The sequence below is a fragment of the Physeter macrocephalus genome, chromosome 11 (assembly GCF_002837175.3).
Source record: "Physeter macrocephalus isolate SW-GA chromosome 11, ASM283717v5, whole genome shotgun sequence".
NCBI lineage: Eukaryota > Metazoa > Chordata > Mammalia > Artiodactyla > Physeteridae > Physeter > Physeter macrocephalus.
The window spans coordinates 68,368,394-68,384,177 of NC_041224.1; the positions used below are offsets into that span (position 1 = coordinate 68,368,394).

General features: G+C 36.8%; 1 protein-coding gene across 2 annotated transcripts in view; it reads left to right on the forward strand.

Moving 5' to 3' along the window:
* ETFA (electron transfer flavoprotein subunit alpha) overlaps window positions 1-15,375 on the forward strand; it is a 90,956-nt gene extending 75,581 nt beyond the window's left edge. For both annotated transcript variants that reach the window (XR_003681665.2, XM_007113027.4), the window contains 2 exons: window positions 4,291-4,371; window positions 15,072-15,375. Coding sequence is in view for 1 of the 2 variants with exons in the window: in XM_007113027.4 (XP_007113089.2) it covers window positions 4,291-4,371; window positions 15,072-15,110 (120 nt within the window). In the remaining variant the exon portion in view is untranslated. The remainder of the gene's footprint in view (window positions 1-4,290; window positions 4,372-15,071) is intronic.
* The last annotated feature ends 409 nt before the right edge of the window (window positions 15,376-15,784 follow it).

Consider the following 15,784-nt stretch of genomic DNA (forward strand, 5'->3'; position numbering starts at 1 on the left):
TACTTAATTGAATGCAGGATACATTCAATACATGGAGGATAAATAGTGAGCTACAAATCCTATATTAGGATATGGATTAGGAATGAATTAGGATATGGATTTGTTACTTTTTTTAAGAGCTACAAATCCTATTAGGATTAGGATATGGATTAGGAATTAGGATATGGATTTGTTACTTTTTTTAAGTTGAAATCTAACATTTATAGTCACAAGTTTAAATGTATATACTTGTTAATAGGAGATAGAAAATACTAATCATTTTATAACTGAAATAAGCTGAGGAATATACTTGTTAATAGGAGATAGAAAATACTAATCATTTTATAAGTGAAATAAGCTGAGGATTGACTCTAATATGTATCTCATGATGTTTTTATAAAGTAGACTAACTGTCTTATTGAATAAAGCACTCCAAATATAAAATAAGTTAATTAATCTTTCCTCCATGGTTTTCATTCATTATATCTAAAATTTTTCGATGAACTGCAAAACTTTCCAGTTATATTTGGTTTGTTTGGTTTAAGTCAGATTACTGAGGTATAATTTATATAGAGAAAATTCAAATTTTTTAGTACACTGCACTTAATTTTTTTGCATGGTAAAATACACATAAAATTTACCATCTTAACCATTTTTAAGTGTAAAATTAGATGTGTACACACTGTCCGTGGTATTAAATACATTCATAATGTCGTGCACCCATCACGACCATCCATCTCCAGAACTCTTTTCATCTTGTAAAACTGAAACTCCATACCCATTAAACCATAACGTCCCAGTCTCCCCCAACACTCTGCAGATCCTGGCGACCACAGTTCTATTTTTTGTCTCCATGATTTTGACTATTCTAAGTATATCTTTTAAGTAGAATCATCATTTGGTATTTCTCTTTCTCTGACTGGCTTATTTCACTTAGCATAATGTCCTCAAGGTTAATCCATGCAGCATGTGTCAGAATTTCCTTCATTTTTAGGCTAATAATATTCCATTGTATGTATGCACCACATTTTGCTTATCCATTCATCCATCTGTGGACACAAGGGTTGCTTCCAAGTTTTAGCCTTTGTGAGTAAAGGTGCTATGAACATGGGTGTACAAATATGTTTTCAAGGCCCTGTTTTCAGTTCTTTTGGGTATACATCCAGAAGTGGAATTGCTAGATCATATGGTAATTCTATTTTTAATTTTTTGAGGGACCACCATAATGTTTTCCACAGCAAGTGTACCATTTTACATTCCCACCAACAATGCACAAGGGTTCCAATTTTTCCACACCCTTGTCAGCACTTGTCTGTTTTTTTTTTTTATAGTAGCCATCCTGATGGATCTGAGGTAGTATCTTATTGTAGTTTTGACTTGCATTTCCCTAATGATCAGTGATGTTGAGCATTTTTTCATGTGCTTATTGGCCATTTGTATATCTTCTTTGGAGAAGTAGCTATGGAAGTCATTCACCCAGTTTTTGAATCGGGTAGTTTGGTTTTTTTGTTGTTGAGTTTAGTAGATTTTTGAATATATTCTGTATGTTGATCCTTTATCATGGGACTTCCTTGGTGACGCAGTGGTTAAGAATCTGCCTGCCAATGCAAGGGACACAGGTTCGAGTCCTGGTCCGGGAAGCTCCCACAGGCCACGGAGCAACTAAGCCCGTGTGCTACAACTACTGAGCCTGTGCTCTAGAGCCCGCGAGCCACAACTACTGAAGCCTGCGTGCCTAAAGCCCATGCTCTGCAACAAGAGAAGCCACTGCAATGAGAAGCCCGTGCTCCACAGCGAAGAGTAGCCCCCGCTCGCCACAACTAGAGAAAGCCCACATGCAGCAATGAAGACCCAACACAGCCAAAGCTAATTAATTAATTAATTAATTTAAAAAATCCTTTATCAGATATATGATTTGAAAATATTTTCTCCCATTCTCTGGGTTACCTTTTTACTCTGTTGATAGTGCCTTTGGATCCACAAAATTTTTAAATTTCCATGAAGTTCAATTTGTCTGTTTTTTTATTGCCTATATACCTTTGATGTCATATCCAAGAAATCATTGCCAAAACCAACATCATGCAGCTTTTGCCCTATGTTTTTCATCTGAGAGTTTTGTAGTTTTAAGTCTAATGTTTAAATCTTTGATCTGTTTTGAGTTAGTTTTTGTATATAGTGTTAGGTAAGGGGCCAACTTCATTTATTTGTATATGGATATCCAGTTTTCCCAACACCATTTTTGAAAAGGCTATCCTTTCCCCATTGAATGATCTTGACACCCTTGTCAAAAATCATTTGACCATATATGTGAGAGTTTATTCATGGGCTCCCTCTTCTATTTCATTGATCCTATTTAGGGTCCCTTGAGAGTCCATATGAATTTTAGGATGAGTTTTTCAATTTCTGCAAAAGTCACTGGAGGGACAGTTTTGATGGATATAGGGTTATTGGTTGACAGTTTTTTTCTTTTAGCACTTTGAATATATCAGTTCACTACCTTCTGGCCTCCAAAGTTTGTGATGGAAAAATCTGCTGATAGTCTTATTGAGGATTCCTTGTGTGTAGCAAATCAATTCTCTCTTTCTGTTTTCAAGATTCTCTTTTTATCTTCAGCTTTTGAAAGTGTGATTTTGTGTCTCGGTGTGGATCTCTGAATTCATCTTACTTGAAGTTTTTTGAGTTTCTTGGCTGCTTCTATTCATGTCTCTAATCAAATTATTTCTTTAAATATTCAGCCATTATTTCTTTAAATATTCTCTCTGCCCTCTTCTCTCTCTTCTCTTTCTGGGACTCCCACCATAGGTATTTTGGTCCTCTTAATGGTGGTCCACAGGTGCCTTAGGCTCTGTTCACTTTTCTTAAATCTTTTTTCTTTCTGTTCTTCAAGCTTGTTAATTTCCATCATCCTGTCTTCAGATTTGCTGATTCATTCTCCTGCATGCTCAAGTCTGCCTTTGGATCCCTCTAGTGAATTTTTCATTTCAGTTTTTGTACTTTTCAGTTCCAGAATGTCTTTTTGGTTTCTTTTTGGGTTTTCTCTTTATCACTGTTTCCATTTTGTTCACACATTGTTTTCTTGACCTTCTCCTCATCTTCCTTTAGTTCTTTTAGCATCTGTAAGATGACTATTTTAAAGTCTTTGTCTAGTAGATCTGCCATCAGGTCTTTTTCAGGAACAGTTTCTGTTGATTTTTTTTTTCCTTTGAATGGGCCGTACTTTTTTGTTTCTTTGTATGCCTTGTGATTTTTTTGTTGAAAACTGGATGCTTGAATCTACTAATGTGGTTATCTCTGGAAATCAGGTTCTCGTTTTTCCCCAGGTTTGCTGGGTTTTTTGTTATTGTTTTTACTTATTATTGTTCTTGTTTTTTTGATTGTTGTAGGCTGTCTCTGTGCCAAGTATTAACCTGAGGTATAAACTTACTGTCTTCTTGGGTCTTTTCAGAGCCTGTGCCTTTCCCTGGGCATGTGTGGTCACTTTGTAGTTTTCTCCTGATATGCATTTGCTTTTGAATGTCCTAGGCTTTAATGTCTGGCTCCCAAAAGGGGAAAAAGAGAAAAATGAAGAGCACTGATCCTTTAAATCTCCTGGAAATAACTTTGACTGGAGGGGGAAAGCATGAACAATGATAGTACAACAGCAGTAGCCACTGTCCTCTTTGCACCTTTGTGATCAGAAGCAGCATTCCATGATCAAAGCACAGATCCTCAATATTTGGAGAATAGGGTCCTTTTGCCCACACTCGCTCCTGTAAGCTCTGTGAAAGCTGCCCCAGGAACATGTGCATAGCTGCCTGCCACTAGGGCTGGAAGTTGAGGGGTGGGTAGCAACTATTTTGCTAAGAGCTACAGTTTACCATGCAAGTCTTCCCCTGGAAGTTTCAAACCTTTAATAGATTCCAAAGTTCCAAAATGGTTACATTAGAAAGATTCTGCCAGTTCACTTGTAGTGTAGGTGAGGAGACAGATTCCCAATGCTTCCTACTTGGCTGTCTTCCCAGAATCCTCTCCTCTGATTTGTTACTTACCTAAAACATTTTTTTTCATAAGTAAAAAAATAACTTTAAAAAATAATGATTTAAAACCTTTTTAATACTGCAGTGGGCTAGTGGTGGGGGTGGGAGATAATCTTGTTATGTTCCAATCCAGAAATTTCTAAACTTACAATATTGGCATAAATTAATCAAACTAATCTTATTTGGTAGACATTTTTAAGAATACAAATTTGTTGTTAGGGAAGTTAGAATAGAACCATCAGTCTGTGTAGTATGTTTTCTTATAAAGGCCAAACTCTTTCTTTTTGTTTCACAGACAATTGTGGCTATTAACAAAGACCCAGAAGCTCCAATTTTTCAAGTGGCAGATTATGGAATAGTTGCAGATTTATTTAAGGTAAGTTGGCCTTGAGAGTGATGGCTGTTATCTAGGTTGTCATCCAACAACCTCCAGGAGTTGGTCAGGGAGGAAGCTATTATAGGAAAACATTGTGTGTTTGTGTATCTGTGTCTATCTGTGTATGTATATATTAATATACGCAATTTTGAACTACTTAAAGTGAAGAGTTGTTCTGCTTAATATATGATGTTTATATAGAGCATTATAACTTTCCCTTTAAGAAGTCCATATTGTCTTTCAAACATCCACATGACTCTTGGCATCTCATATGCCAAGTTAGTATACAGTGTGAAATGACTCAAGTAATTGTAACCTAGAACCATATCTGGCAGGTACCTTAAAGAAATTCACATCATAACCCCTCATTCAGAGATTTACTAGTGATGCTATAGCTTTTCATGGGATGAGTGGGCACTCAAGTCCACTTTATCTACTCAGCAAGTATGCTCTGCTTGCTGTGTTTGAGAGTCAGAGGCCTTCCTAACAGTGACAGCTGTAGAGAAGGACAATTATTTCCCACTCCTCGCACTCTTCGTTTTTTTGAGTGTTCTTTCTACCCTGCTACCACCCCCGTATTTGCCCTCTCTGTGAGAGAATTACTTTAGTGATATTGTTGAGCACCTGATATTCATTTGGCCACATTTAAAGGTCATAGCTTATGCATGGCCTGGCCTCTTTTTGTCCCTCAGGGCCTGTCTACTAGCTTCCAGGTTACCTTGTGCAGAAATTACTCATGCAGGAATTGAGGCTCTGAAAGTAGCATCCAACCCTGGGTTTACTGGAGTGAGGAACCCCTCACATAGAAGTATAATGAGCTACTGTGGGCCTTAATGGAGAGGCTGCAACCTGAGAACAGAGCCAGGGGTGGTCTCCCCAGCAAGAGGATTGGCCCATTACCATGGCTTCTCCAGCACTGTTTATGATCCAGATGAACTAATGAGTGTACTTTGAGAGCACATCTGTATTTTGAAGTGTATGTTCATGTTCAGTGAAAGATGGGCCCTTCAAATGCTCAGAATTATTCAGTAATGGTCCAGACTTCATGGAGAGACTAGAATTGGGGCTATTGTCCTGGGTCAGCATAGGGCAGCTTTCCCCATGGAACCCCCCCTCCCAAAAGAGCCTGTATATTGCATGGGAAAAATACGCCCCCTCTTCTGTGATCCTGGGGTTCTGTATCTGAAATTTAGGGTTTAGGTAGGTTAGCTGCTCCTGTAACCTGGCCCAACTATGTAAGAACAAATAGTAGTGGCAGTCATTTGACCAAGATATCCCAGTGGGAGGAAAAGTTAGTATGAAAAAGATAAATGTTTTTGTATTTCTTTATAATAATACCTTTGTTCAAGTAGAAAGCATTTAGTTCCAGTGAGATACAGATAAAGGGATAAAGACCTTTTAATTTAAAAATGAAAGCAAACACTTTCTGAACCTTAACCATGTATCATGTTGATATGTTTGCAGACAGGCATGTACTGTAGTTACCTTTTATTTTTCCTCAAGAGAATATTTGAGTAAATCTATAAGTAATTTTGTTTATTTTAAGTTATATTATTCTGTCTGCTTGTGTACTGTGTATTGCTACTCACATGCAGGGCTTACTGGATAAAAGAATGAAGTGTTAGACAGTCGGAAATTTGTGATGTTCATACTGTGTGGGACACCATTGCATCTATCATTGCTACAAAGATGCACCTGCCTCAAGGCAGGATATCATTGCTATCTTTGTAGCAATGATAGATGCAGTGGTGTCCCACACATTGTGCCTCTTGCATTAAGGGCAGCTCCCAGGTTTAACATGAGAGAGCGTATGTATCTGTATTGTGTATGTGTGTGTGTGTGTGTGTGTGCTCATGCACATGATCAAAGAGATATCTCATTGAGAGTCCTAGGACAGTAAAAGTGGAAAGGGACCTCAAAGATCATCCAGTCAGCTGATTTCCAACCTGATATTCTCAAGCTACTTTTGGTGTTTTAAGAAGCGCACTTTTAAAAATGTTTGAAAATTTTTTTTATTGAGATAACATAGTTTTATAACATTATATAAGTTTCATGTGTACAACATTTTATTTCTACTTCTGTATACCCTACAGCATGATGACCACCAAAAATTTAGTTTCCACCTATCACCATACCTTTGATCCCCTTTACTCATTGCACCCTCCCCCAAGCCCCTTCCCCACTGGTAACCACTATTCTGTTCTCTGATTCTAGTGTTTGTTTTTTATTTGGTGTGTTCATTTACTTTGTTTTGGTGTGGAGGGGTTATATTCCACATGAGTGAAATTGTCTTTCTCCTTCTGATTTATTTCCTTAGCGTAATACTGTCAAGGTCCATCCATGTTGTCACAAATGGCAAGATTTCATCTTTTTTAATGGATGAATAGTATCCCATTGTATATGTATACACCACATCTTCTTTATCCATTCACTGTTTGATGGCCACTTAGGTTGTTTCCCTATCTTGGCTGTTGTAAATATAGTGCAGTGAACCCAGGAGTCCCCATATATCTTTTTTCTCTTTTTAAAATTTCTAAAACCTTTTTGTTTTATATTGGAGTATAGCCGATTAACAATGTTGTGATAGTTTCAGGTGCACAGCAAAGCAACTCAGCCATACATATACATGTATCCATTCTCCCCCAAAGTTCCCTCCCATCCAGGCTGCCACATAACATTGAGCAGAGTTCCCTGCGCAATGCAGTAGATCCTTGTATATGGGTCATTTTAAATACCCGTATATCTTTTCAAGTCAGTGTTTTTGTATTCTTCAGATAAATACCCAGGAGTGGGATAGCTGGTTCATGTGGTAGTTCTATTCTTAATTTGGGGGGGAATCTCCATACTTTTTTCCATAGTGGCTGCACCAATTTACATTCCCACCAGCAGTGTAGGAGGGTTCCCTTTTCTCCACTTCCTCACCAACACTTGTTATTTCTTGCCTTTTTGATAATAGTCATTCTAACAGAAATGAGGTTTTGATTTTCAAGTCCCTAATAATTAGTGATGTTGAACATCTTTTCATGTGCCTGTTGGCCATCCATATGTCTTCTTTGGAAAAATGTCTTTTCAGCTCCTCTGTCCATTTTTTGATCAGGGTGTTTGTTTTGTTGTTGTTGAGGTGTATGAGCTCTTTACATATTTTGGATATTAACCCCTTATTGGATATATGATTTGCCTGTATCTTGTTTCATAGGTTGTCTTTCCATTTTATCAATGATTTCCTTTGTCATGCAGAAGCTTTTTAGTTTGCCATTTGTTTATTTTTTGCTTTTGTTTGCCTTGCCTGAGGAGACATATCTGGAAAGATGTTGCTAAGACTGATATCAAAGAGCATACTGCCTATGTTTTCTTCTAGGAGTACTGTGGTTTCAGGTCTTACATTCAAGTCTTTGATCCATTTTGAATTGATTTTTGTGTGGGGCATGGTCTATTTTCATTTTTTTGCCTGTGGCTGTCCAGTTTTCCCAGCACCATTTATTGAAGAGACGATTCTTTCTCCATTGTATGTTCTTTGTTCCTTCATTGTAAATTAATTTTCTATATAGGTGTGGGTTTATTTCTGGGCTCTCTATTCTTTTCCACTGATCTGTGTATCTGTTTTTGTGCCAATACCATGCTGTTTTGATTACTATGGTTTTGTTATATAGTTTGAAATCAGAGCATGGGCTACCTCCAGCTTTGTTCTTTTTCCTTAGGATTGCTTTGGTTTTGGGGGGGCTTTTATGTTCCATGTAAACTTTAGAATTTTTTGTTCTGCTTCTGCAAAAAATGTCCTTGGGATTTTGATAGGGATTGCATTGAATCTGTAGATTGCTTTGGGCAGTATCAATATTTTAACAATGTTAATTCTTCCAGTCTATGAGCATGGAATATCTTTTCATTCATTTATGTCTTCTTCAGTTTCTTTCAACAATGTCTTACAGTTTTCATTGTATAGGTCTTTCACTTCCTTGGTTAAATATATTACTGGGCATTTTATACTTTTTGTTGTGATTGTAAACAGGATTGTTGTCTTAATTTCTCTCTCTGCTAGTTCATTGGCAGTATGTAGAAACAGCAGATTTTTGTATGTTGATTTTCTACCCTGAAGCTTTGCTGTATTCATTTATTACTTCTAATAGATTTTTGGTGGAATCTTTAGGGTTTTCCATATGTCAAATTATGTCATCCACAAATAGTGACATTTTTACTTCTTCCTTTCCAATTTGGATGCCTTTTATTTCTTTTTCTTGCCTAAATGCTCTGGCTAGGACTTCTAGTACTATGTTGAATAAGAGTGGTGAGAGTGGGCATCCTTGTCTTGTTCCTGACTTTAGAGGGATAACTTCGTTTTTCACCACTGTGATGTTAGTGGGTTTGATACATATGACCTTTATTATGTTGAAGTACATTCTTTCTGCACCCACTTTATTGAGAGATTTTACCATAAATGGATGTTGAATCATGTCAAGTGCTTTTTCTGCATCTGTTGAGATGATCATGTGGTTTTTGTCCTTCATTTTGTTAATATTGTGTGTCACGTTAATTGATTTGCAGATGTTGAACCATCCTTGCATTCCTGGAATAAATCTCACTTGATCATGGTGTGTGATCCTTCTAACGTATTGTTCTATTTGGTTTGCTAATATTTTGTTGAGGATTTTTTTCATCTATATTCATCTGAGAGATTGGTCTGTAATTTTCTTTTTTTGTGTTGTCTGTGTCTGGGTTTGCTGTTAGGATGATGTTGGCCTCATAAAATGAGTTAGGAAACGTTCCCTCTTCAGTTTTTTGGAATAGTTTGAGAAGGGTGGGTATTAAATCTTCTTTGAATATTTAGTAGAATTCACCTGTGAGGCCATCTGGTTCTGAACTTTTGTTTTCTGGGGAGCTTTTGATTACTGTTTCAGTCTCTGTACTAGTGACTGGTCTATTCACATTCTCTATTTTTCATGATTTAGTCTTGAAAAGTTGTATGATTCTAAGAATTTGTCCATTTCTTCTAGGTTGTCCAGTTTGTTGGTGTATAGCTGTTCATAATATTCTCTTATAATCCTTTGTATTTCTGTGGTACCCATTGTTATTTCTCCTCTTTTGTTGTTTTATTTATCAGAGCCTTCTTTTTTTCTTGGTGAATCTAGCTAATAGTTTGTCAATCTTGTTTATCTTTTCAAAGAATCAGCTCTTAGTTTCACTGATCTTCTCTATCATCTTTTAGTCTCTATTTCATTTATTTCTGCTCTGATCTTTATTATTTCCTTCCTTCTACTGACTTTGGGCTTTGTTCTTTTTCTGGTTCCTTTAGGTGTGAGGGTAGATTGTTTATTTGAGATATTTCTTGTTTCTTGAAGTAGGCCTGTGTTGCTATAAGCTTCCCTCTCAGTACTGCTTTTGCTCCATCCCATAGATTTGGGTATGTCATGTTTTCATTTTCTTTTGTCTTCAGGTAATTTTTTATTTCTCCTTTGATTTCCTCATTGGCCCAACAGTTGTTCAGTAGCATGTTGTTAATTCTCCACATTTTTATGATTTTTTTCTAGCTTTCTTCTTGTAGTTGATTTCTAGATTCATACCATTATGATCAGAAAAGATGCTTGATATGATTTCAGTCTTCTTAAATGTATTGAGAGTTGTTTTGTGTCCCAACATATGGTCTATCCTTGAGAAAATTCCATGTGCACTTGAGAAGAATGTGTATTCTGCTGCATTTGGATGGCCTGTTCTGTACAAATCTATCAAATCAGATCTGACGTTTCATTTAAGGCTGCTCTTTCCTTATTGACTTTCTGTCTGAGTTATCTATTGGTTGTTATAAGTAGGATCTCCTACTATTACTGTGTTGCTGTCAATTTCTCCCTGTAGGTCTGTTAATAGTTGTGTTATATATTTTGGTGCTCCTCTGTTAGGTGCATATATGTTAATAAGTTGTGTCTTCTTATGAACTGTCCCTTTTTCATTATACATTGTCCAATTTGTCTCTTGTTAATTTTTTTGTCTTGAAGTCTTTTTGTCTGATATGAGTCTAGCTTCACTTTCTTTTGGCTGCCATTTGCTTGGAGTATCATCTTCCATCCCTTAAGAAGTCCACACTTGACTACAGGGAGACTATTTGAAGTAAGACATAATTTTTATTTGCCTTTAGCTAGAATTACGGTAGTGTCTATCTCATGCTGCTCAGAAGTTCTGAAGTACAGTTATATATGCCTTTGATTAATACAAAGTGAGAAAGTTAATCAGTCCTTAAAAATGCAGTTTGGGGAAAAACTAGTAAAGAAGATACTAAATATTCTGCTTGAGTTGCAGCCTCCCATTTATTACTATATGAGTAACATGCAGGGTGTGTTCTTCTTAAGTTGTCTGTGTCCCAGAGAGATGTGATTTGGGGAAGATGCTCAGCAAGTTACTGGCACACCTAAGCCAGGCTCCTGATTCTGTTCGTTTTCTCATCACTCTGCCTTTCCAGCTCATCAGGTACCACAGCTGGGTGGTTCACCACTACTCCTGTACCTTAGATATATTGCAGTAAATAGAACCACATCTTTGACACACTAGCAGCCAAAGCAGAAATAGGCAGAAACCAAATTGTTTTCTCAGTTGAAATCAGAATGATTCCAGATGAATATTATAGTAATTCTGACAGAAGAAGAGACAGGGTGGCTCAGTGAATATACTTCTCACTAGAGCCACCCTCTCTTTAAAAATCAAATATTTAAAGGTATAACAACTTTAAAAATACAAGTATGCAAATGATGAATGAAAATTATTATCTATTTGGGATTATGATCTTAAAATAACATCAAGTCAAATAATAGCTGTATACAAAGGGCTTTTTTAGATCAAATTTTTGTTTAAAAATTAAAAATTTCAAACTATCACACATAACAAGTGTATATAGCTATTAGACTAATAATTCTCTAGGGGATACTGTGTCCACCAAATTTCATCATGTCTGGAGTAAAAATGTATATGCGTAGCATTTTATTTTCTTATATTCATCCTTTCACTTTACCCTTCAACAATCATATGAGTTAGGACAAGTTTTTTTTTTTTTTCTTCATATGACAGAAGTAACATGGTATGGTAATTATGAGCTTTGTTTCATATTCTGTCTTGGGCACATACTAATTAAATTATCTTAGCCAAGTTATTTAATCTCTCTGAATATAAGCTTTCTCATAGATAATATAAATATTACACTACCTTGTAATGAGAATTAAATGAGATTATACTGCACCTAGTATAGTCTATGTTAAATATTAGCCTACCTGTTTGTATTTCCTACCATACATGTACATAGTAGGTGCTTAATAAATGGTAAATATCATAATCAGAGTTAGAGTGATAGGGCAGAGGGCACCACCTGACTGGTAGTTTGGGATCTTTGTTTTTTTCTTAATATAATAGCTTTACTGAGATGTAATTCATATACTGTAAAATTTACACTTTTAAAATGTACAGTTCAGTGGGGTTTTTTTTTTTTTAGTATATTCACAGAGTTATGCATGCAGCCATCACTACTGTCTAATTCTGGAACATCTTCATCACACTGAGCAGAAACCCCATACCCATTAGCAGCCACTCCCTATTCACATTCTCCCCAGCCCCTGGCAACAACTAATCTACTTTGTGTCTCTGTAGATTTGCCAGTCTTGGATATAGAATCATGTAATATATGGTCTTTTGTGGCTGGCTTCTTAGCATAATGTTTTAAAGGTTCACCATGTTGTAGTGAACCTTAGTGAATAAAGTGTTGCAGTGAATAAAGTGCATATATCAGCACTTTATTCCTTTTTATTGCCAAGTAATAGCCATCATATGGATATGCCACAATCTGTTTATCCATTCATCAGCTGATAGACTTTTGAGTTGTTTCCACATTTTGTCTGTTGTAGATAATGCTGCCATGAGCATTCATGTATGAGTTTTTGTGCACTGATTCATCTTGTTTGGATATTTATCTAGGAATGGAATTGCTGGTTTACTTTACAACTCTATGTTTAACATTTTGAAGAACTGTCAGACTGTTTTACAAAGTGGCTGCCTCATTTTACATTCCTACCAAATAGTATACAAGGGCCCCAGTTTCTCCATACACTGGCTTACACTTGTTATTGTCTTTTATTATAGCCATCCTAATGGTTGTGAAGTGGTATCTCATTGTGGTTTTGATTTGCATTTTTCTGGTGACCAGTGATATTGAGCATTTTTCATGTGTGCTTTTTGGCCATTTGTATATCTTCTTAGAGAAATGTTTATCCAAGTCCTTTGTCCGCTTTTTAATTGAATTGCTTGTCTTTTTGTTGTTGAGTTGTAAGATTTCTTCATATATTCTGGATGTTAAACCCTTGTCAGACATATGATTTCTAAATATTTTCTCCCATTTTGTAGGTTGTCTTTTCACTTTCTTGATAATGTCCTTTGATGACAAAAGGTTTTAATTTTGATAAAGGCCAGTTCATCTATTTTTTTCTTTTGTTGCTTATGTTTTGGATGTCATATCTAAGAATCTATTGTCATGATCCAAGAGTCTTATGGTTTTCGCTCTTATAATTAGGTTGTGGATCCATGTTGAATTAATTTTTGTATATGGTGTGAGGTGAAGGTCCAATCCAACATCATTCTTTTGTATGTGTGGATATCCAGTTGTCCATCTCCGTTGGAGAGACTATTGTGTTCCCATTGATTAGACTTGGCATACCTCCTGTCTTTTTAAACCTTTTTCACCTCTTCCCAGCATAGTCATTCACTGGAGTCATTCTAATCCCTTTACTGTCTCTGGAACCTGCAATGTTTATCTCTGTTTGCCTCCTTATTTTTTTGCTCAGTATCTTTTTCTTCTCCATGGTAATGTCCTGATTTTTCTTAGTCTGCACCAGTCTCAACTTTCCTCAGGACTCCTGAATTTGGAGCTTTTAGTGCCATTCTTCTCATCCTCTTACATTACAGTGGAAGATGAGCACATTTCTAATTGGGTTGTTCATAGGCCTCTGGCTCTTCTCTCCAAATAGTGAGTGGAACTCCTCATGGCCAGGAATCAGGCCTGAACTTCTTTATCTCCCGTAGTGCTTATCCTGAGGAAATACTAGGTAAATGAGTGAAATATAGTTGTGCTGTGACTTATATCAATAGATTATCGTATTTTAAACATAAATTCACTCTCATTTGGTCTTACTGAATAGGGAACTGCCTCTGCAGTATCTAAAATAGAATAAAAATAAGAATCCAGATCTTTCAGTGTGCTAAGACCATCAAGATACTCAGTAAACTGAGTTGACATGTTCTTTTTCCTAACTAAGGCATTGTGTGGTATGCTTGGAAAGTCTGAGGTTGATCTAATAAAAAGGATATAGAGGATGGAGAGAGAAAGACCTTTCGACTCTTTTTTGGGGAGTGTGGCAGGGGGACATTCTGTAAGGTTTTTAAAAACTGTATTCTAAACCAAATTAATGTTTTATTTAAAAGAACTTGGCCTCTAGCCTATTTTTCATGAAACACGTAGGTCCCACATGAAGCTCATTTAGCATGTCATCTGTGTGACTGGCATAAGCTCATGGTCTCTCCACTGAGAAAAGCTGGGAGAAGTGGTGCCAGCACTTAATGCTGCCCCTGAGCTAATGCCTCCTGGCTCCATGGTAAACATGGGCCTTTTAATAGGCTGGAGACAAAGTGACATTTGGAAGGAACAACATGTCAACAATTTCCTTAATAAATTTTGTACGAACGCATTATTTCCACCTAATGGAAATGTAGCTGTCTTAAATAATTGAGAGGCTATATTCATCATTGGCGAGTTCAGCTGGGATCTTTGTGAGCTGGGGCAGTTGACAGCCCCTTGGAAGACTGAGTAATTGATATTTTACACGAGTGGCTCAGCTAGTTTTCAGGTGGGCTTTGTGTGACATTCCCCTGCAGTCCCCACATGTAGCCCTCCTCTGTTGTCCAGGCTATTACAAAGCAGCTCCACACCAAAAGCTCCAGTTGCAGCCACTAAACTGCCAAGACCAAGGGTTAGTAATTAATCCTTTTTAAGTTGGGAGCCAACTCGGTCAGTTTCCCTCACTGTGGTTTCTTACTGTGTCTGCTGACCAGCCACTGCATCAGCACAAGGCCTTGATTTTAATAAAGAGTGATGATGGGTAATGTTCAGCATGCAGCTCATTTTTATGTGCCAGAAGATAGTAACATGTGCTGAGGAACAACAGCCGCAGTGTTTGTTAAATGAATGATGAATAAATGAATGAACAATGAGAAAACAAGTACTAGAGGAGGTTGACAGGAGTCATGACTAAGCAAGAGACTCTGGTGTGGACTTCGAAGGAAGGGCAGGAATGCAGCGAGGGAAGGAAGAATGCTAGGAAACACGAAGGTAAAAACTATACACTATTCTCAGCACAGAAAAGTTGGACTTCCTATTTTCTGTGGTGCCTTTCTGAGGTTTGGGGTTATGTCAGAAAGGCTCCTAGGCCATGAGTGGGCTTTGGCCCTGCCAGCCATATGTCCCAGATGACCTTTCCCTCCCAAGGTTTATAGTTTCCTCATGGATGGAAAGATAGACTGTGGGTGAACAGGGAGTTCCTGGGTGGGGGAGAGAAGGGGACACTTTGTACCTCTGTAGTGATTCACATTGTTTCTTTTGGCCTCTTTTTACTTCTTAAGGAGCTGTGACCATATCACAATGAAGACTCAAGTTGCTTAATAACATTTTTTTTAATTTGCAGGTTGTTCCTGAAATGACAGAACTATTGAAGAAAAAATGAGCCATGACCATGTCTTAAGAAGGAAAATTGTATCGAAGTATATTCAGCTGAAATCATAGAAATTCATGGCTAACGTAACAATCATTGGAAAGCGTGGGGAGCTACATTTTGTAATTTGAGGAAAAATTCTAACAGGCGCCAGAATGCTTTTTTATGGGGTTATTATTATGTTTCTTTTTAATTATTTGTGGTTCCAAACAGTTATTTTTTGAAATTTTCTAGTTCTGTAACAAAATATATAATAAAGCCTTTCCACAACTTTAAAACTATTACCAGAAATATGCCTATCTTTGTAAAGGAAGAGAGAAAATTGAAAAAAAGGAGTGAAAGTTAATTTATTATTTTATCTTTGCCTGTGTTGTTCATGGAAGGCTCCGTTTTAGGCAAAATTGTAAACATGAATGTTGCCACCAGCCTAATTAACATAATCTAGTTAAGATAAGGGAACTAGATTGACAAATTGAGAGTTAAAAAAGCATGGCCACAAAGCATGGATATTATCTTAAATATATTCCAGTCTTCTGAAAATCATAGCTAATGTGACAAAAGCAGACCTGACTTAAACCTGAACCTGCTGAATATAAATATATTCAGCTAAATAGTTGGCTGAAGTTAATTTTCCATTTCATTTTAAGGTTTTGTCAGCTGATAGGACTTTGTGTCTATAAAGGAGA